Source organism: Bison bison, unplaced genomic scaffold (assembly GCF_000754665.1).
Source record: "Bison bison bison isolate TAMUID 2011002044 unplaced genomic scaffold, Bison_UMD1.0 scf7180017864471, whole genome shotgun sequence".
NCBI lineage: Eukaryota > Metazoa > Chordata > Mammalia > Artiodactyla > Bovidae > Bison > Bison bison.
Window position 1 is genome coordinate 25,518,198 of NW_011495032.1, and position 20,475 is coordinate 25,538,672.

The window sequence follows — 20,475 nt, forward strand, 5'->3', positions numbered from 1 at the left end:
ACCCACCCTTCAGCCTGTCACAGAGCCCCTGTTTGAGGTCCCTGAGTCATAGAGCAAATTCCTATTGGCTATCTCTTTTACATATGGTATTGTAAATTTCCATGTTACTCTCTCCATACATCTCCCCTTGATCCGTAAATATTTAAAAATATATCTGTAAAGTAAGAACTCCTCTTAAAAACATAATCTCAATATAATTCTTTAAATTATCAAATATCTGGTCAGTTTTCAAACTTTCCTAAGCTTCATAAGTGTTATTTCCCTACTGTTTGACATAGTATTTAAACAAAACATACTTGTATTTTGCTGAAAATTTATCTGTGAAGTCTTAATCTGTAGGTTCCCCCTCACCACACTTTTTATCCCTACTATTTGTTTGTTGAAGAAACCAGGTTTTGACATTAAAATTTCCTCAGTTGGGTTTTGCACGTTGAATTCCCTTGAGTTTAATTGTTGGGCTTCCTTTGTGGCTCAGCTGGTAAAGAATCCGCCTGCAATGTGGGAGACCTAGGTTCAGTCCCTGGTTTGGGAAGATCCCCTGGAGAAGGGAATGGCTACCCACTCCAGTATTCTGGCCTGGAGAATTCCATGGACTGTACAGTCCATGGGGTTGCAAAGAGGCGGACAAAACTGAACAACTTTCACTTAATTGTTACATCTGCTGGTGTTTGCGCACTGGCAGATCAGGAGGCTTCGTTGATTCACATTCTTTTTGGTGTGGGGAGGCTAGTATAATTCATGAGTATCTTGGCCATCAGTGACTTTTGCCTATACACATTAATTATTTCAGTAGGAGTGTGAAAAACTATGATATCCCAATTTTATCTTTTATTTATTAGTAGAACATATATAGAAAAATGTCTCCTCATCAATTATTTGATGACAGTTCCTTAAAGGGAAGTCAGGCAGAATAAATGTTTGATTCTTTCTCTTTGTTTTCAGAATAATGCCTTGATTACTAGCATCCTCCCAAGGTGACCAGTTAATTTTCTTAACTATCAAGTTCATCTTAATGAGTAAAATTTAAACACTGTCTTCTGTTTTGCTGCCCTAGTTGGTATTCCATTCATATTAAACACTGCACACATACCTGACTAAAGAAGACTTTGAAGATTTATGAAGGTCTGCTTCAGGGCAGTATGTATGGTTAAGACATCTTCCCTGTTTGCCACACTGCAAACCTTGGCACAGATATTCCATGGTGTATTTGCAGTAAATGAATATTAAGATGCTGTCATACTGTTCTGTCTAAAGTGATGTATTAAAGGTTGCCATTGAGCATTATCTCCAGGCCAGAATACTTGAGTGGGTAGCCTTTCCCTTCTCCAGGGTATCTTCCCAACTCAGGGATCAAACCCAGGTCTCCCGCATTGTATGTGGATTCTTTAACAGCTGAGCCACAAGGGAAACCCAACAATACCTGAGTGGGTAGCCTATCCCTTCTCCAGGGGATGGTTCCGACGCAGGAATTGAACCAGGGTCTCCTGCATTGGCAGGTGGATTCTTTATCAATTGAGCTATTAGGGAAGCCCCAAAAGAACCTCATGAAAGTTTTATAGATGTTTAAATAGGACTTTTATCAGAAAGAACCATTGGGTAAATACTGCTTGGTCAAAGGAATACTAAAGAGATGTATAAAGATGTCTTCTTCCCATTAGTCTAGATTCAGTTGCAAGCCTAAATCCTAGTATTAAAGTTTTTAAAGTAGAATTAAGATAAATCCAGTGTTTGCCAGGTGGGTCTCACATATTAAACTCAATATTTCAGAAAAATTTGGCTAAAACACTTTGTAATTTGTTTTTTTTTTAACCAAAGTTTTCAGGTCTAACTTTTCACTTTCTCTTTCTAGGAATAGGATTTGATTGTTAAAAACATGCATCTTCCTTGCATGTTATTTATTAACCTCATGTAGTTGTTTTTATATAATCGAGGCAGGATGATTTCTGATTACCCGACATGCCTGTTCTGTATAGAATCTTGCCCCAGTGTATAAGACTAGTAATTCAGTTATGTAGTCTGAACTTTTCTTGTCTCCAAACAGGCATCCCCACCCAGGGTCAAGGATTTCATCAACAATGCATTTCATATAGCTCTTGTAAGTTAAACATTAACTTGGAAACAGGTTTACTCTTGTTCCTGGATTTTAGTTGAGTGGTTAAGTACTTCTTGTCTGAGCATATTTTTCTGAAGTGTAGAAAGCAGCTTTATTTTTTAATATCTAAAGATTTTAGTTTATTTTATCTGTGTTAGGCACCCTCTTATTCCCTGTATCTTTTGACATTATTTCTTTCCTTAATGTGCTTATGGTAAGAGAGATGGTGCTGAGAACAATTTTGGTGTGTACATTATCATGCAACTTTTTGGAATTCATACATTGGGGAACAAGCATGTATGTATCCCTGTCACAACTGTTCCCCTTAGAGGGCCTAAGGATATATTTCTGTTCAACGTTTATTCTTTTGGAAGTCCTTCAGTTGGTCACCAAGTATGCAGAAGAGAAACTGAGTTCTCAGATTCTTTGATAAAGTTGGTTTTGGTCTATGTAGTGGAAAGTATCAACTGTATTAACTCAGTAAAAAGATACAAAGTGAGTAAAAAACATGTTGAAAAGTGGCAATGTGAGTTGAAATTTCATGGTTCATTTTTGTCACTGGCCTTTTTTTTTTTTCCCCGAGATTCAATTTACACTGAAAAATTCTGTGAAACTTCAGAATTAGAGCCAAGATTTAGTCCCAGTTCTCTTTCTGATTTTAAGGACCCAGATCAGGTTATGTAATTTCTTTATGTTTCAGTTTTTTCGTCTGTCAAATGGAAAATAAAGCTATTGTGCATATCTTCCAAAGTTGTTGAGAACAAAACAAATTGACTGTATTTAAATGCATTTTAAGGGTAAGAAATATAAAATATCATCTTTATTAGTATTTAAAGAACACATATATGATCATGTGAGTATGTGTATCAAGATTACTTCCATTTTGTCTTTATATTGTATAATGATAGTGGGAAATATTCTCTTGTTTTAACCAGTAGTGATGAATGTGCTCATGAATGTCTAAATTTTTAATCTGTATTTATATTTGCTTTCAAGCTTAGTGCTTAATTATCCTAATAATGCTTCAGGATTTTTTTTCTTTTTTCTTTTTTTTTTTTACTCTAAACCAAGTTTGTTTTGGATCTTGGTGATGCTCCATTTCCTGCTGTTGCTCTTTGTCCTGCTAAATCTGGAATATGACTGAAATAGATAGTTTTGCAGTGAGCTCAGAGTAAACTTCCTTTTCAGAATAAAAGTTTTGCTTCATAAGGAAGGTAGAATTTAGAGGTATTTTATTTAGATAAAAAGGCAAATACCTTTTTTGATACATAGTTTTTGGAAAAAACAGATGAATGAATACTCTTCTAAATCAGAAAATTATAATTTATTTTTACAGGTTTAGTTATAATCATAAGTGAAGCTTTTGGCAGGATGTACCATATACATCAACCCTTATAATTTAGCTCATTTTTAATAAGTCTCTGGTATGTGCAAAATGTAGATAGAAATAGCTCTTAATTTTCTATGGCTTAATAAATGACTTTGTATATAAGGAAAGTGTTGTTGTTTGACTGAGGCAAAACAAAATCATCAGCTTAGTAGTATTGGTTATCAATTGCATGTTTATTTTAGGAAGTTAGATGTGAAAGAAAGTAAGAAATGAGTACTTTTTGTTAATAGAGTTGCCCTTAGGAAAGGAATATTACTAGTTTTGTAGTTTGACTTGTGAACTTACACACTACACTAAAAAGTTGTTAAGATGCATGAAAATTTATTCTTTTCTTTTGAATACCATAATTTAAGTTTCCCTGGTAGAAGGTTGAATTGATAGCCTGTCAATGTGTAGATGTGGAGGAAGAGGGAAAAGAAAGAGCCTAAAATAATTTTCAGGTTTTACAAACTTAGTACTTGGTCATCCCATTCAGCAAGTTGACTAGGTTTTCAGGTGAACATGTGAATTTGCAGTGCCTGAGGGATGTCTAAGTAGAGAAACACCCCCACAAAATGGAGTTTAGAAGGTGATCTATGCTGGAAATAAAGATCTGAGAGTTGTCACAGTGGCAGTTATTGAAGAGTTACTTGAGAGTAAGAAGAAAAGAGGATCAGAGTCAGGGAGTCCTGATGAACATTATCATTTAAGAGGAGGATAGAGGAAGAAAAGTTAGGAGTTGGAATGGGAGGAGAACCAGGAATGAGTGGTTGCCTCTGAAAGTAGAGTAGTCAGTAGTATCCAATTCCACATAGCTTTGAAGTAAAGCATTATGGAGCATGTATTGGATTCCACAGTTAAGAGATTATTGGTGGCTTTAGCAAAGCAGTTCTAAAAAGAACGGAGAAAAAAGATGTTAAAAATACAAGTCCCTATTTTAAGTTGAATTCAACAGAATTAAATTTATGACAGACTGCCATTAAAGTTGTAAATGTTTACTCTTGATTTTTGTACTCTTCTACCTTTCAAACTTATTCTTAACTACATCTAAGGAATATCAGCATTTGCTTTGAATTTATGTATTTTGACTTATGTATTTTATGTAATTACTTACGTAATTTATGTGTTTTACCAGATTTAGACTGGTAAAATTACTCTTTGGTTGAACCAAAGCATTAACTGGTCCATGCATTTCACAGAGAAGTCATTCAAGCATTTCAAAACAGTTTGCCTCTTTAAAAAAAATAAGTGGTTTTGTTTGATGCATTTAATTTAACTACTACATAATCTTTCCTGATAATAAACATTAGAATAGTAGGAAAGATATGTACTGTTTCAGCTTATGCTGTCACTGTGAGGTGAGTTTATACTTTTTTACTGAATAATTTTGACTTAGAATTTTTCTCAAAATATAAATTTAATTTTAAAATATAAAATTTCATTTTTCTAATAAATGAACTTCATTTGAAGGATAAAAATATATAGACTTTCTAATTTTGGTTATGCTCTAAGAAGAGTAGTAAAGATGTTTTACTGAGTTTTAAAATTTTTTAAGAAAGATTTAGTAAAATGCAGATATGCAAAAAGTAAAAATTTCATTATTCAGAAATTTTTAGAGTACTTTTATGCATGTGATTGAAATCTATGTAAATTAGTTAGATTTGCTACTACAAAACATTAAGATACTAAATTTGAAAAACTTCTATCTGATGTGAAATTTGAACATTGTTTTAAGCTTCTAAGCCCCATTTAAAAAGTGTCAAAGTTATATTCATTTAATGCCTATGTAGCGATATCCTTTTCCTTTCTAAAGAATTTATTTTAGTCCAATTTAGCTAGTTTTATTGGATGCCTGGGACTTCCCTGTAGCTCAAACAGTAAAAAATCTGCCTGCAGTGCAGGGGACCCGGTTTGATCCCTGGGTAAGGAAGATCCTCTGGAGAAGGGAATGGCAGTCTCTTCAGTACTTTTGCCTGGAGAATCCTATGGACAGAGAAGCCTAACAGGCAATAGTGTGTGGGATCACAAAGAGTCAGACACGGCTAAGTGACTAACACACACACAGTTATTTACTGTCATTTTATTTCTTGAATTTTATATTTTTCCTGTTTTTAGAAATTTGGTCATTTAAAAAAAGTAAATTATTTTTTTAGAGCAGTTTCAGGTTCACAGCAAATTGAACAGGAAGTTCCTATGTATCCCTTGTACATATATGTACAACCTTCCCTGTTATTGACATCCCACACCATAGTGGTAAATGACCACTTGACTGACTCCTGAAAACACTTGAATCAGGAATGTTTTTACCTGTTCACTCTGTGTGAAACTCCAAGAAGAACACAAAAAGTTAACAGGACATACCTAATATTCCAGCATTTAAGAGGTTGGTCTTTACAAGCTCTGCTAATATTAAATGATAATTTTCTATACTCTATTGATCAAATGTAGCATTTCATTAACCCTGCGTGTGGGTAGCTCAGTGGTAAAGAATCTGCCTGCCAATGCAAGAGACACTGGTTCGATCCTGGATTGGAAAGATCCGCTGGAGGAGGAAATGGAAACCTACTTCAATATTCTTGCCTGGAAAATTCCACGACAGAGAAACTGGTGGGCAATAGTTCATGGGGTTGCAAAGAGTTGGACATGACTGAGCATGCACACACAAATGAATAGTTACTTAAAATCTAAGAAATATCTAAAGTAAAAATTTACATCTTTCTCACTCGGGGTAAAGAGATGGGAATACTAGACCACCTGACCTGCCTCTTGAGAAATCTGTATGCAGGTCAGGATGCAACAGTTAGAACTGGACATGGAACAACAGACTGGTTTCAAATCTGTAAAGGAGTACGTCAAGGCTGTATATTATCACCCAACTTAATTAACTTATATGCAGCGTACATCATGAGAAATGCTGAGTTGGATGAAGCACAAGCTGGAATCAAGATTGCCAGGAGAAATATCAATAAACTCAGATATGCAGATGACACCGCCCTTATGGCAGAAAGTGAAGAGGAACTAAAGAGCCTCTTGATGAACATGAAAGAAGAGAGTGAAAAAGTTGGCTTAAAGCTCAACATTCAGAAAACAAAGATCATGGCATCTGGTCCCATCTCTTCATGTCAGATAGATGGGGAAACAGTGGAAACAGTGTCAGACTTTATTTTTTGGGGCTCTGAAATCACTGCAGGTGGTGATTGCAGCCATGCAATTAAAAGATGCTTACTCCTTGGAAGGAAAGTTATGACCAACCTAGATAGCATATTGAAAAGCAGAGACATTACTTTGCCAACAAAGGACCATCTAGTCAAGGCTATGGTTTTTCCAGTGGTCATGTATGGATGTGACAGTTGGACTGTGAACAAAGCTGAGTGCCAAAGAATTGATGCTTTTGAACTGTGGTGTTGGAGAAGACTTTTGAGAGTCCTTTGGACTGTAAGGAGATCCAGCCAGTCCATCCTAAAGGAGATCAGTCCTGGGTGTTCTTTGGAGGGACTGATGCTGAAGCTGAAAGTCCAATACTGTGGCCACCTCATGCGAAGTGTTGACTCATTGGAAAAGACCCTGATGCTGGGAGGTATTGGGGGCAGGAGAAGGGGACGACAGAGGATGAGATGGCTGGATGGCATCACTGACTCGATGGACATGAGTTTGAGTGAACTCCGGGAGTTGATGATAGACAGGGAGGCCTGGCGTGCTGCGATTCATGGTGTCGCAAAGAGTCCGACACGTCTGAGCAACTGAACTGAGGGGTTGGTATATTCTAGCTTATTTTTTATGCACAGGCCTCTTTTAGAATATAGCTTCTTTTGTTTGTGCTAAAATGGCTTCACACGACTGAGCAACTGAACTGAAAATCACTGCAAATGGTGACTGCAGCCGTGAAATAAAAAGACGCTTACACCTTGGAAGAAAAGTTATAACCAACCTAGGCAGAATATTAAAAAACAGAGATGTTACTTTGCCAACAAAGGTCTGTCTAGTCAAAGCTATGGTTTTTCCAGTAGTCATGTATGCATATGAGAGTTGGAGTATAAAAAAAGCTGAGTGCCAAAGAATTGATGCTTTTGAACTGTGGTGTTGCAGAAGACTGTTGAGAGTCCCTTGGACAGCAAGGAAATCCAACCAGTCCATCCTAAAAGAAATCAGTCCTGAATATTCATTGGAAGGACTGATGCTGAAGCTGAAGCTCTAGTACTTTGGCCACTTGATGCAAAGAACTGACTCATTTGAAAACACTCTGATGCTGGGAAAGATTGAGGGCGGGAGGAGAAGGGGATGACAGAGAATGAGATGGTTGGATGGCATCATCAACTCAGTGAACATGAGTTTGAGTAAACTCTGGGAATTGATGATGGACAGGGATGCCTGGCGTGCTGCAGTCTATGGGGTTGCAAAGAGTCCGACACATCTGAGCAACTGAACTGAGGGGTTGGTATATTCTAGCTTATTTTTATGCACAGGCCTCTTTTAGAATATAGCTTCTTTTGTTTGTGCTAAAATGGCTTCCAAATCTTTCCTGGATGTAACTGGCTTTTTATCAGAATTTCCATCAAAATTTTGTATCTTTCATCTGTTTGATTGACTGTGACTTCATCTGAAGTCATGCTTTTCCAGTTGGAGTCAGTTTTCCTCTTAGATTGTAGATTGTGAGATCTAAGGAAGATGAATGAAGTCATCAGTGATCGCTTAGTTGAAGAGGTAGTATTTGATCAAGGTTTGATATTGAAACTGCTAGTGAAGTTTGCTCAGTTGTGTCCAACTCTGTATGACCCCATGGACTATACAGTCCATGGAATTCTCCAGGCCAGAATACTAGAGTGGGTAGCCTTTCCCTTCTCCAGGGAATCTTCCCAACCCAGGGACTGAACCCAGGTCTCCCACATTGCAGGCAGCTGATTCTTTACCAGCTGAGCCACAAGGGAAGCCCTAGAATACTAGAGTGGGTAGCCTATCTCTTCTCCGGCAGATCTTCTTGACCCGGGAATTAAACCAGGATCTCCTGCTTTGGGGGCGGATTCTTTACCAACTGAGCTATGAGGGAAGCCCTAGTATTTTAATAGTCACAGAGGATATTCCAGACACACAAGGCATGACCAAAAGTACAAAGGAAAAGTGATCTTAATATAGATTTGCATCATTAATGTCATGTTGTACCCTGCTGCTCTGTTTTTGTGCATATCTCTACTGAATAGCTCCATTTTGCTACCTAATTTAGTATAATTTTTTGAAGATATTTTGAACAGCAGTTAATCTCAACATCAGCAGCAGTTGATGTTGGAGTATCAACCATGCACATACATCTAGTGAAAGAAGATCAGCGTGAACACCTGTGACTAGGGTTGCACAGGCTATGACAATTATGTCATAACAGCAGCCTTCCTGAGAGCAACTGTAAGATGCATTTTGATTTCAAAGATGCCAAAGTTTAAAAAATTATGTTTTAGAATCAGAGAAATATAGTATACAAGTGACCTAGCACTTTAAAAAATGAATGTCTAGAAATAGAAAAGAAGACCCCAATATTGATAAAGACCAATAAAAAGGATATGAGTTTAGATAGCTGAAGAGAATTAGAGAGTTGGAATGAAGATCACAAGAATTCTTTTAGAATATATCCTAGAAAGTCAAGGAGTTGGAAAATATGGAAGACTGAATAATAATATGAGAAGATTTGACACATATTTAATTGGTCTCAAAAGAAGAGTAAAGAAAGCATGAAATGAATGTTAGTATTTGAAGAGATTGCAGGTGAGAGCTTTCCAGGATTGATGAAAGTCTAGTGAAACCCACAGAGAACGATTAAAGCAAATTCCATACCAATATACATCATAGTGAAACCCTAGTGGTTCTGCAGAAAACCAAAGCAAAAGAAAGAAAGCTTAAAAGCTACCAGAGGAAAAAAGAACTGTCTTCAAAGGGATTACAAGTTAACACCTGATTTTTCAATAATAATGATTGTGAGGAGAGGACAATGGATTGATATCTTTAAAGGAAAGACTAATGTAGAATTTCCAACCAAGTGACGTTTCTTCAAAGAGGAAAGTGAAATAAAGCCATTTTCAGCAAAACAAAAACAGTTCAATTCATCAAGAAAATATAACAATTCTTGGTACTATTGTTGTTTAGTTGCTAAGTCGTATTGGACTCTTTTGGGACCCCATGGACTGTAGCCTGCCTGGCTCATCTGTCCATAGGGTTTCCCAGGCAAGAATACTGAAAAGTGAAAAAGTGGAAGTGTTAAGTCCCTCAGTTGTGTCTGACTCTTTGCGACCCCATGGACTATAACCCACCAGGATCCTCTGTCCACAGGATTCTCTGGGCAAGAATACTGGAGTGGGTTGCCATTCCCTCCTCCAGGGGATTTTCCTACCCAGGGATTGAACCTGGGTCTCCCACATTGCAGGCAAATTCTTTGTGTTTTTTAAAATTTATTGATTTTTTAATTGAAGGATAATTGCTTTACAGAATTTTGTTTTCTGTCAAACCTCAACATAAATCAGCCATAGGTATACATACATATATCCCCTCCCTTTTGAACCTCTCTCCCATCTCCCTCCCATCCGACCCCTCTAGGTTGATACAGAGCCCCTATTTGAGTTTCCTGAGCCATATAGCAAATTCCTGTTGGCTATCTATTTTACATATGGTAATGTAAGTTTCCATGTTACTCTTTCCATACATCTCACCCTCTCCTCCCCTCTCCCCATGTCCACAAGTCTATGTTTGTTTCTCCATTGCTGCACTGTAAATAAATTCGTCAGTACCATTTTTCTAGAAAACATATGTATGCATTAGGCGGGCTGAATCTTTACTGTCTAAGCCACCAGGGAAGCAAGAATACTAGAGTGGGTTGCCATTTCCTTCTCCAGGACATCTTCTTGACCCAGGGATTGAACCTGCATGTCTTGCATCTCCCGCATTGCAGGTGGATTCTTTTCCGCTGAGCCACCAGGGAAGCACAGGAAACTGCAACAATTTTAAATTCATGTGCACCTCATAACATAGTCTCCAAAACAAGCATTGACAGCACTAGAGAGGAATAAACATATGACAGTCATGATAGGTTTTTTTTAACTTAACATAGGTTAGTAGTTTTTAAAAACATATTTTTCTCAGTAATTGATAGAATGAACAGACCAGAAAAAAAAAATCAGTGAAGATACTGAAGACTTAAACAATGTATGTTTTATGTTAGTTGCTCAGTCTTGTCCAACTTTTTGGGATCCCATGGACTGTAGCCCACCTGGCTCCTCTGTGGAATTCTGGCAAGAATACTGAGGTGGGTTGCCATTTCCTTCTCCAGGGGATCTTCCCGACCCAGGGATTGATCCTTGGTCTCCTGCATTACAGGCAGATTCTTTACTGTCTGATCTACCAGGGATTGAAACAGTAGAGTTGACAAATTAAAAGGGACTTACGTAGAACATTACACCCATACATTCCTTTCAAGTACACATATTTACAAAAATGATGATATGACAGAACTTAAAGCAAGTTTCATCAAATTTCAGATTATTGAAATAATAGAATATGTTTTCTAATGAGAATGTAGTTAAGGGAGAAATGCAGCTAAGGAACAAATTGCAAAAGTATTTTTTAAAAAGTCATACAGTTTAAAACAAAGGTTTGATTAAAGAATAAGAAATAAAGGAAAATTGGAATTTTTGTGGGGGAGAACTGAATGATAAAATTACACATTTAGATCCTTTTGGGAAGTACCTACAGCATTACCTGGGAAAATTTGTGGCTATAAATGTGTTAGAGAAAAAAGCTAAAATGAAATGAACTAGTCATTTGTGGTAGCCAAGCCTTCAAGATCCCACCTTGTCATATGCATGTGGTTTGTCTATGATGTGTAGAATTTTTTGTTGTTGTTAATTTATTTATTTTTTAATTGAAGGATAATTGCTTTACAGAAGTGTGTTGTTTTCTGTCAAACATCAGCATGAATCAGCCATAGGTATACATATGTCCCCTCCCTCTCGAACCTCCCTCACATCTCTGTCCCATCCCACCCCTCGTCATTGTTACAGAGCCCCTGTTTCAGTTCCGAGTGATACAGCAAATTCCCATTGGCTGTCTACTTTATATATGGTAGTGTAAGTTTCCATGTTACTCTATCCCGATGCGTAGAATTTGGCAAAAGTGATGGTATATTGTTTCTGAAATTAGAAAAGACACTGTTTTTTCTACTGTTTCCATCTCAGTTGCTCTCTTTTTCCCTGTATCATTTGCTGTCTGGGAAACAAGCTGCTGTGTTATAAGTAGCCCTGTGTAGAACCCTATGTGAACAACCGAAACCTGGCCAACCACCACCTGAGTGAAGTTGAAAGTAGCTTCTCCAGCCAGTCAGTCTTTGCTGTGATTGCACTCTGGTTTCTATCTTCATCACAGGTTTGGGAGAAATGCTGAGCCAGAACCACCCAGCTAAGCTGTTTTTCAATTCTTGGCCCTAAAAATCTGAGATAATACTTGTTGTTCAAGCTCCTAAATTTAATTTGTTATGCAGGAATACATTAATATTATAGATAAATTTTCCATTTCAAGAAGACAATGAAAGAATAAAATAAGCCCAAAGTAGAGTGAAGGAAATTATAAGGTGTTTTTTTTTTATGTAAAATTATGAACTTTATTATGTTTATTTTTCAGTTTTTCAGGGAGGTGTGCATAAGTAAGAAGATCAACAAACATTAAGGAATGATTAACTTTAATAAAAAATTATCCATTATTTAACACCTTGGCATGAGTAGCATAAACACAATCTGTATCTGGATATAATTTTAATTAAGAATCTGGAAGTGAGATCGGAGAAGGCAATGGCACCCCACTCCAGTATTCTTGCCTGGAAAATCCCATGGATGGAGGAGGCTTGTGGGCTTCAGTCCATGGGGTCGCTAAGAGTCGGACATGACTAAGCGACTTCACTTTCACTTTTCACTTTCATGCATTGGAGAAGGAAATGGCAACCCACTCCAGTGTTCTTGCCTGGAGAATCCCAGGAACAGCAGAGCCTGGTGGGCTGCCGTCAATGGGGTCGCACAGAGTCGGACACGACTGAAGCGACTTAGCAGCAGCAGCAGCAGCAAGTGAGATTGAAAGTAAATCAATAATAGCTCTTCATTCTGCAAATCTTTCTAGTAGTCCTGGTGATATCATTGGGGAATTATAAGGTTTATTATAGAAATTACTCATAATAAAATACTGAATCTAGGAAAAGATAATCAGTAGTTCCAACATCACAGAAGAGATAACTAGATATATATCTTCTGAAGGACATATATAACATACCTGTGTTGTATTTTTTGCCAGAAAACCCCTAAATCTGACAATCTCTAGATTTACTACTTCACAGAAAATACAGAGGACTGAGAAACATGTTAAATGACAGTCAGCAAAATCTCTAATGTGAGAAATATTAAATCACAAATGGCATAGTGTCTTCAGCAAATAAATTAGAGAAAAAAGAAATGTAATAGAAACCCATAGGTTTAAAAAGACTTAAAACATATACCAACAAATTGCAATATATGGACTTTCTTTGGGTCCTGACTTTATCAGACAGTTAAGAAAGGCATTTCTGAGCAAGTCAGGAAAATCTGAACATCAATGGGTGTTAAAGGGCTATTAATTTTTTCAGATTGATAGTATTGTCATATTTTAAAAGATGTATTTTATGGTTATGTATTGAAGTATTTGTGGTTGAAATATGATGTCTGGATTTGCTTAAAAGTAATTCATTAGAGGACGGGAATATAGGTGAAATATATGTGTGTATCTAAAAGTTTATAAAACTTAAAAGAATATATGTGTGTGCTTGTGCTCAGTCATGTCCGACTCTTTGCACCCCATGGACTATAACCTGCCAGGCTTCTCTGTTGATGGGATTTTCCAAGCAAGAATACTGGAGTTGGATGCCATATCCTTCTCCAGGGGACTTTCCTCATCCAGGGATTGAACCCATGTCTCCTTCATTGTTCGTGGATTCTTTAACCACTGAGCCATCAGGGCTTGAAAGAATGTTAAAACCCAACTATTGTTATGTGGAGAAAGGAAGGTGTTCCCTCTATTCTTACCTGTAACCCTATCCCATAAGAACTTGGTGAAAGTATATGGCTCTCATAATCCTATTACTACTAAAGCTTCCCAGCAGTGGAGTGGATGTTATGAAAAAGTAAAAATTTCTCATGCTTGAATGTAATTTAAGTCATCACATTCAGCTAGTGGTCACTGCATTGGACAGTACCTCTCTAAGTGTTTAGATGTCATCCTCTGGTAATGAGGAGCCTTTGAATGTATTTGAGCAGAAGAGAAGATTATATTTAAATTGAACAAATCCCGTTAGTAGCTGTGTGTCCACTGGAAGAAATTGAAACTACAGAGACCTGTGGGGATCTACATAACAGTCCAAAATGAACAATTATTTTAATGGCAGATGATTGGATGGATATTTGAGTATAAAATCAATAAACTTGATTCTCAGTTATTTTATAATTGCTTATTTTATGACATTGGATCATGACCAACTTGATAGCAGAATCTGTGTCTTAATAATGGTAGCCGACATGTTTTGAGCATTTGCTAAATGTCAGGTATTGCCAAATGCCTTATATGTATTATCTCATTCGGTGCTTTCAACAGTGCTATAAAGAGAGTATTATCTTCATTTTATAAATCCAGAACAGATCAGAGAAATGAAGTTACCTGCTCACAGTCACACAGATAGTAAATGCAAACGGATGTGAAAGGAAAAGAATACAATTAAGATCATGTGGCACTGGGGATCATGAAATATTTAAGTATGCATATGGGTAGCTTAGAACATTCTTGTTTGGGAGTGTTACCTAATTTAGGCACATAATAGGTTATAAAAATAACTATACTTAGCCTATACTATGTGCTAGGCATTGTTCTAAGCCGTTGACACTTACTAGGTTATTTCATTTTCACAACCCTGTAAAGAAAGGTGCTATGATTATCTTCATTTTTACAGAAGAAACTTGTGCATACGTAGAGTGACTTGTTCAAGAAAGTGCAGAGCGGGGATTAGTGTCCATTTAATTTGACCTCAGTGCTTCTGCAGTACTTAATACATTTGTGTTTTGTGTTAATAAATATTGTGCAACTGGGTAGATAGACCCTACTGTGTTATTTTATTGTACCACACTCTCATAACCATGAAAATGCCTAAGCTTGAGATTTAATTAATATTGTTTCTGGATGTGTGGACTTTTTTCCTTTTATGACCTTTGGCAGTTCAGTATAGATCATTTTAACGGTTTTCTCAGGCTGTGTCGGATGTGGCTTTTTTATGTGTTAAAATTGTTTATGGACCTGAATGTACTGATCCTGACTCAGTTCCTCTTTTCCTCTTTTTGCTCACAAAGCCAAAGCTCCATTTTATTCCTGCTCACAATTCAAAAATAGTGTAGTGTAGTGGAGAGGACACAGTTGGATTCATATATCTTTGCATTTTAATCCCTGCACTATCAATGACTAGCTGTATGACCGTGGATAAGTTATATATCCTTAGAACTTTGCTTTTCTAACCTGTAAAATGAGAAAAATGAAACCCTCTCTCAGTGGTTGTAAGGAGTAAATGGGATAATGTATATTTTTAAAATAGCTGATGTAGTACTTGGACAGTCTTTTGGTGGGTTTCCCTGGTTGGTCAGTGGTAAAGAAGCTGCCTGCCAATGCAGGAGACTCAGGTTCTGTTGGAGAAGGAAAGGACCACCCACTCTAGTATTTGCTTGGGAATCCTATGGATAGAGGAGCCTGGCGGGATACAGTGAATGGGGTAGCAGAGAGCTGAATACAACTTAGTGACTAAATGACAACAATAGTACTTGGTACATTGCAAAATCTGAAAAGATTGTAACCGCTTCACTTCTTACTAAGTAAAACATTTCCAGGTTTAAATACCATTTCTTTCCTTATAGTTAGTTGTTCACTTCCTAAGAGAACTCTGTACTTAGCAAACACTTGATAGCCCTGACTTTCAGACTTTGAACTAGATACTGTAGAGTTTCTAAATAATCTATAAGGAGAAATACATTAATTCTTTATGGCATTATGAGCTGTTCTGTGTTGAACTTTTACACGGTTTATTAAAACTGCTCTGTTAAGAAAGAACTTCTTAATAGAGGCAGACTCCAGCTACTTGTATTTCTGGAGTCTTATCCTGAATGCTTGAATGAATGGATGATGTGCTGATTGGAAATGAAAAAAAACAATTAATGAAATCCTTGAGAAGATTTCTCACAAGAGGTAGTTCTTTTTCTGAAATATTTCCATCTTCTCAGTGATGATGTGGATTATAACAATTTATGATCTGATTTTGGAACAGTGTATTAATAGAAAAAACAAATACACAAAAGGTCAGCTGTCTGCATATTCTGGGAACATTCTTTTAGGAATTCTCATTTGTGTGTAATGCTTTTATTTTAGGGAAATAAATTACTTGAGTTCTTGTTATCCAAGAGCAGTGCCTAACAAATGATAAATAAAACTCCTGAGGGTCATGTTTAAATTGACTGGAGTAAAAAAGTGTTAAGAACATGAAGGAAACATTTTGAGCACCATTTTTAATGATGCAATTTATATTTAAAAGAATTTATGAGGAATCATGGTTTTTTCCAAATCATCTTTGAGATATAACTCACCACAAAATACACAGATTTTAAGTGTCAAATTTGATGAGTTTTGGTGCAGCAAACATTTGTGTAACTGCTGCCTAATAAAACAAATAGAAAATTTCTATTACCTGGGAAGATTTCCTCCATGCCCTTTTGTAGTCAGTCCTCTGAAAGACAGTCAGTGATCTAATTTCTGTCACCATAGGCTGCTCTAGAACTTTTATAATTGAAATCACAATTTCAATATGCTTTAATGCCTGGCATGTTGCTCAGCATGTTTTTGAAATTTCTAACTGTTGTCATATCAGTGGTTTATTCATTGTTATTGTAAGCTAGCATTCCATTGTGTGACTATACCACAATTTATTAATTAACCTGTTGATGGAATTTTGGTTTATTTCCAGCTTAGGGTTATTAAAAATAAATCTTCTATGAACATTTTGGTACAAGTGTTTTTTGTTTTTGTTTCTGCTTTTCTCTTGAGAGGAATGACTGGGCCATGTGGTAAATTTATGTTTAAAAGAAACTGCTAAACTGTTTTCCAAGTGATTGTACCATTTTATACTCCCACCAGAAATGTGAGTTCCAGTTATTCCACATTTTTACCAATACTTGATTTGGACAGTCTTTTAAATTTTAACCTTTTTAGTGGGTGTGTGATGGTATTCCATTTCATTTTAATTTGCATTTCCCTGGATAACTAGTGATATTGTAAATGTTTTTGCATGCTACTTGGCCATTTGTGTATTCTCTTTTGTGAAACATCTGAACCTTTTGCCCGTATTTAAATTGAGTTGTCCTTTTTATATTGATTCATCAGAGTTCTTTTTATATTCTTGGTACAAGTCTTTTGTCACATGTATGTACTGAGAATATTTTCAGCTGATATATGGCTTGCCTTCTCCTTTTCTTAATGGTGTGTTCTAATAAATAAAAGTTTTAAATTTTGAATAAGAACAATTATTATTTTTTTCTTTTTTTGGTTTGTGATTTTTGTGTTCAAGCTGAAAGATCTTTATGTGCCCCAAAGTTGCAAAGGTATTCTCTTATATTTTCTTTTAGAAGATCTTTTAGTTTTTATGTTTAGGTTAATGACCCATCTCCAATTTTATTTTATTTATGTTTTTTATATTTTTCATTAATTCATTGGGCAAGTATTTGTTGAGTGCCAGGAACTGTTTCAGGCACTTGGTATCCGTTGGTAAACAGAAGAGTCACTTGTGGTGAGCCTTTAGATAGGCCCTATGATTGTGAAGTCCACAGTCTAGGGGCACTGACAGGTAATGAATAAATTCTAGAGTATGGGGGAAGGTGAGAAAGCACCATGAAGTAGGTCAACAGAATAGCGTATAAGGTAAATGTTGACTTGTAAGGCTTGTAATTTTAGGAAAACATGGTCAGAAGGCTTCTGATTTTAAGAAAGGGTAGTAAAATTTGGCTTCATTGAGAATAAGCCATTTAAAGAATGACTTGAAGAAGATGCAGGGGTTAGCCATTCAGCTATCTGGGAGAAGAGTGTTCTAGATAGAGAAAACAGCCATTGCAAAGGCCTCAGATGGGAACATGTCTGGCTCGTCCCAGTAACAGTCAGGAAGCCAGTACAGTACAGGGTGATGGAGAGGGCAACTTGTGTAGAATCTAACAGAGTATTGTTAAGACCGTAGCTCTTTGTGTGAGTCACATGGGATCATTATACTTAAATACACATTTTAAAACAGCTCCTATGTCTTCCTGAGTATCATTTAGAGATTTCATATTATTACTTCTTTAGATTATCAGTTTATATTTGCTCAATAGGAGTTAAAACCTTTTTTAAAAAAGACTCCTGACATACTTAATCTTACGATGATTTTCTTATTTCAGAAAGATCCAGATTACCTGAAGCTGTGGTTGGACAGTTTTGTTTCTAGCTATGAACAATTCTTAGATGTTGACTTTGAAAAGCTGCCTACCAGGTATGTAGAAACACTTGGTTTCCTACCCTTGGGTGAATTTGTTAATTCTTGTCATAAAAACCTCATTGATGACATATTAAAAGGATGGCAATTATACGACACACATGCCCCTCCTGCATAACCCTGCTTTCCTAGCAGACATTTCTGATTGATCACAGTCATCTTTCTTGCTGCCTCTTCTTTGCTTTGTTAAGGCACTGGCAACCGAGTGTCCTGCAGTTCGTTTCAGTTCTGATATTACCCAGAATTAGTGCTATATGCCATGAGTTAAGGGCAAATTCCTCTGAGAGACTGTCCTCACTTCAGTCATTATTAGCAAGTCTACGGAGAAGGCGATGGCACCCCACTCCTGTACTCTTGTCTGGAAAATCCCATGGATGGAGGAGCCTGGTGGGCTGCAGTCCATGGGGTAGTACAGAGTCGGACACGACTGAGTGACTTCACTTCCACTTTTCACTTTCATGCATTAGAGAAGGAAATGGCAAACCACTCCAGTGTTCTTGCCTGGAGAATCCCAGGGACAGGGGAGCCTGTTGGGTGGCCATATATGGGGTTGCACAGAGTCGGACACGACTGAAGTGACTTAGCGGCAGCAGCAGGGAGACCTTGACACTTCTGACCAATGGGCTACACATTTGGAGGTTGTCATGACTCCCTCACGTTCAGTAAGTTTGCTACAGTGACTTAGAAATCTCACTGAAAGTCCTGTATTTAGGATTACTGTATTATTATGAAGGGTACACATAGGAACAGGGCTAGGGTCTGGGAGGGCCTGGATGCAGGGCTTTTTGCTGTCTCCCTGTGAAGTCAGGCTGTGTTGCTCTCCCTGAGCATCAGTGTGTTCAAAGAAGGAAGCTTTTTGAGCTTTGGTTTTCCAGAGTTTTGTTGGGTCTTATTACATCATTGACTGTTCGATCGACCTTAGTCTGTACTTCCTCTCCCCTCTCAGAAAGTTGGGGGGTGAGTCATTCAGATATGCCCAGCCCCTTTTTTGAAACTATCTAAGGGTCCACTGTGTGTCACTCCATTCATTTGCCTAAAATTTCTCTGCTATATGACAGGCATTGTAGTTGAAACTTATTTTTCCTGGCCTATAGTAGGGCCCTGGAAAACACCTTGAAGTAGGTCAAGTTTTCAGATTTTTAAAAACTGGATTTGAAAATCATAACATAGGGGAAAAACTAAAATCTTGGAGAAATGTATAAGTGAAAGTACAAATATTTTCTCCCATTCTTCTGCCTGCCACCATTTCCATAGTCTCACAGTTCCCAGGCCCACTTCCTTGATAAACTTTGTATTGTGTCTCAAGTCATCTTGTGGACCTAATCCTTGTTAGGCAGGAGAGGTTAGGTTGGCTGTGGTTAAAAGCTGGAGCAATGAGGAGATACTTTTAGCCACAAAAGGAAGTCAGTTTGTAGAGATGTATTTAGAGGGGAGGGGAGAAATGGCTGGTGGTTGATGATGAAAAAGATTATCTGGAAAATTGAGACTTTCCCGGTGGTTCTAGCTTCCCAGGTAGTGCAGTGGTAAATAAGCTGCCTGCCAATGCAGCAGCTGCAGGAGATGGAGTTCCATACCCAGGTTGGAAGATCCCCTGGAATCCATTATTCTTGTCTGGAAAATTCCATGGATAGAAGAGCCTGTCGGGCTACAGTCCACGGGGTTGCAAAGAGTTAGACGTGAGTGAGCAGGCTGGTGGTTCAGTGGTTAAGGCCCCATGCTTCCACTGAAGGTGGTGGAGTTGTGATCCTTAGTTTCCAGGGAACAAAGATCCTGCATGACCTGCTGTGCAGTCCTCACATTCCCCCGAAAAAAAGAGAATCTGGAAAATTAAAAATCTTCAGGAAGGAAAATGTTTGCAGTTTGGGGTAGAGAGAGGTAGGCACTGAGAGTGTGGCCCAGGTGAGTTTAATTTGGAGAATCAAATTGGAGCCAGATCATGAAATGCCGTGAATGTACTCCTCATCGACTTTGATTTTTTGTCATGGAAGATACAAGACTCTAGTAAGGAATTTTTTGTGTAAGAGTATCATGATCAAGTTTTTTTTTTTTTTTTTTTTTAAGTCATTTAGGTGTTTTTATGGAGGTTGGATTGGGAAGGGTTGAGATTGAAGGCAAAAAGCCCCATTAAGAGGTGATTTAATAATTCAGAGAAAGAAAATCATTTGAGTTTTTGGACCAAAGCATTGAACTTAAGAAATGATGTGGTTATGCCCAAAAAGCGCAAGTGCTTTACTGTTTATAAATGCAATTTCAGAGTTCTTCCCCATTAGATTATTTGTTACAAGTTTATAAAGGCTGAAAAATCAGTATTAAATTTTAACTCAAAATAAGATTATGTATTATTGATTCCTACTCATAAAAGAGTATTCTTTTAGTTTATATTACATGCATGCATGCATGCTCAGTTACTCAGTTGTG

The 20,475-nt window shown here is 37.2% G+C and overlaps 1 protein-coding gene across 8 annotated transcripts in view; it reads left to right on the forward strand.

The window, feature by feature from the left end:
- Positions 1-20,475, forward strand: part of NBEAL1 (neurobeachin-like 1) — a 157,066-nt gene that overhangs the window by 4,635 nt on the left and 131,956 nt on the right. For 7 of the 8 annotated variants that reach the window (XM_010861006.1, XM_010861007.1, XM_010861003.1 and 4 more), the window contains one exon: positions 17,963-18,054. In XM_010861006.1, the coding sequence (XP_010859308.1) occupies positions 17,963-18,054 (92 nt within the window). Of the gene's footprint in view, positions 1-17,944; positions 18,055-20,475 lie in introns of those variants that run through there. The other variant, XM_010861009.1, reaches the window with a different exon arrangement.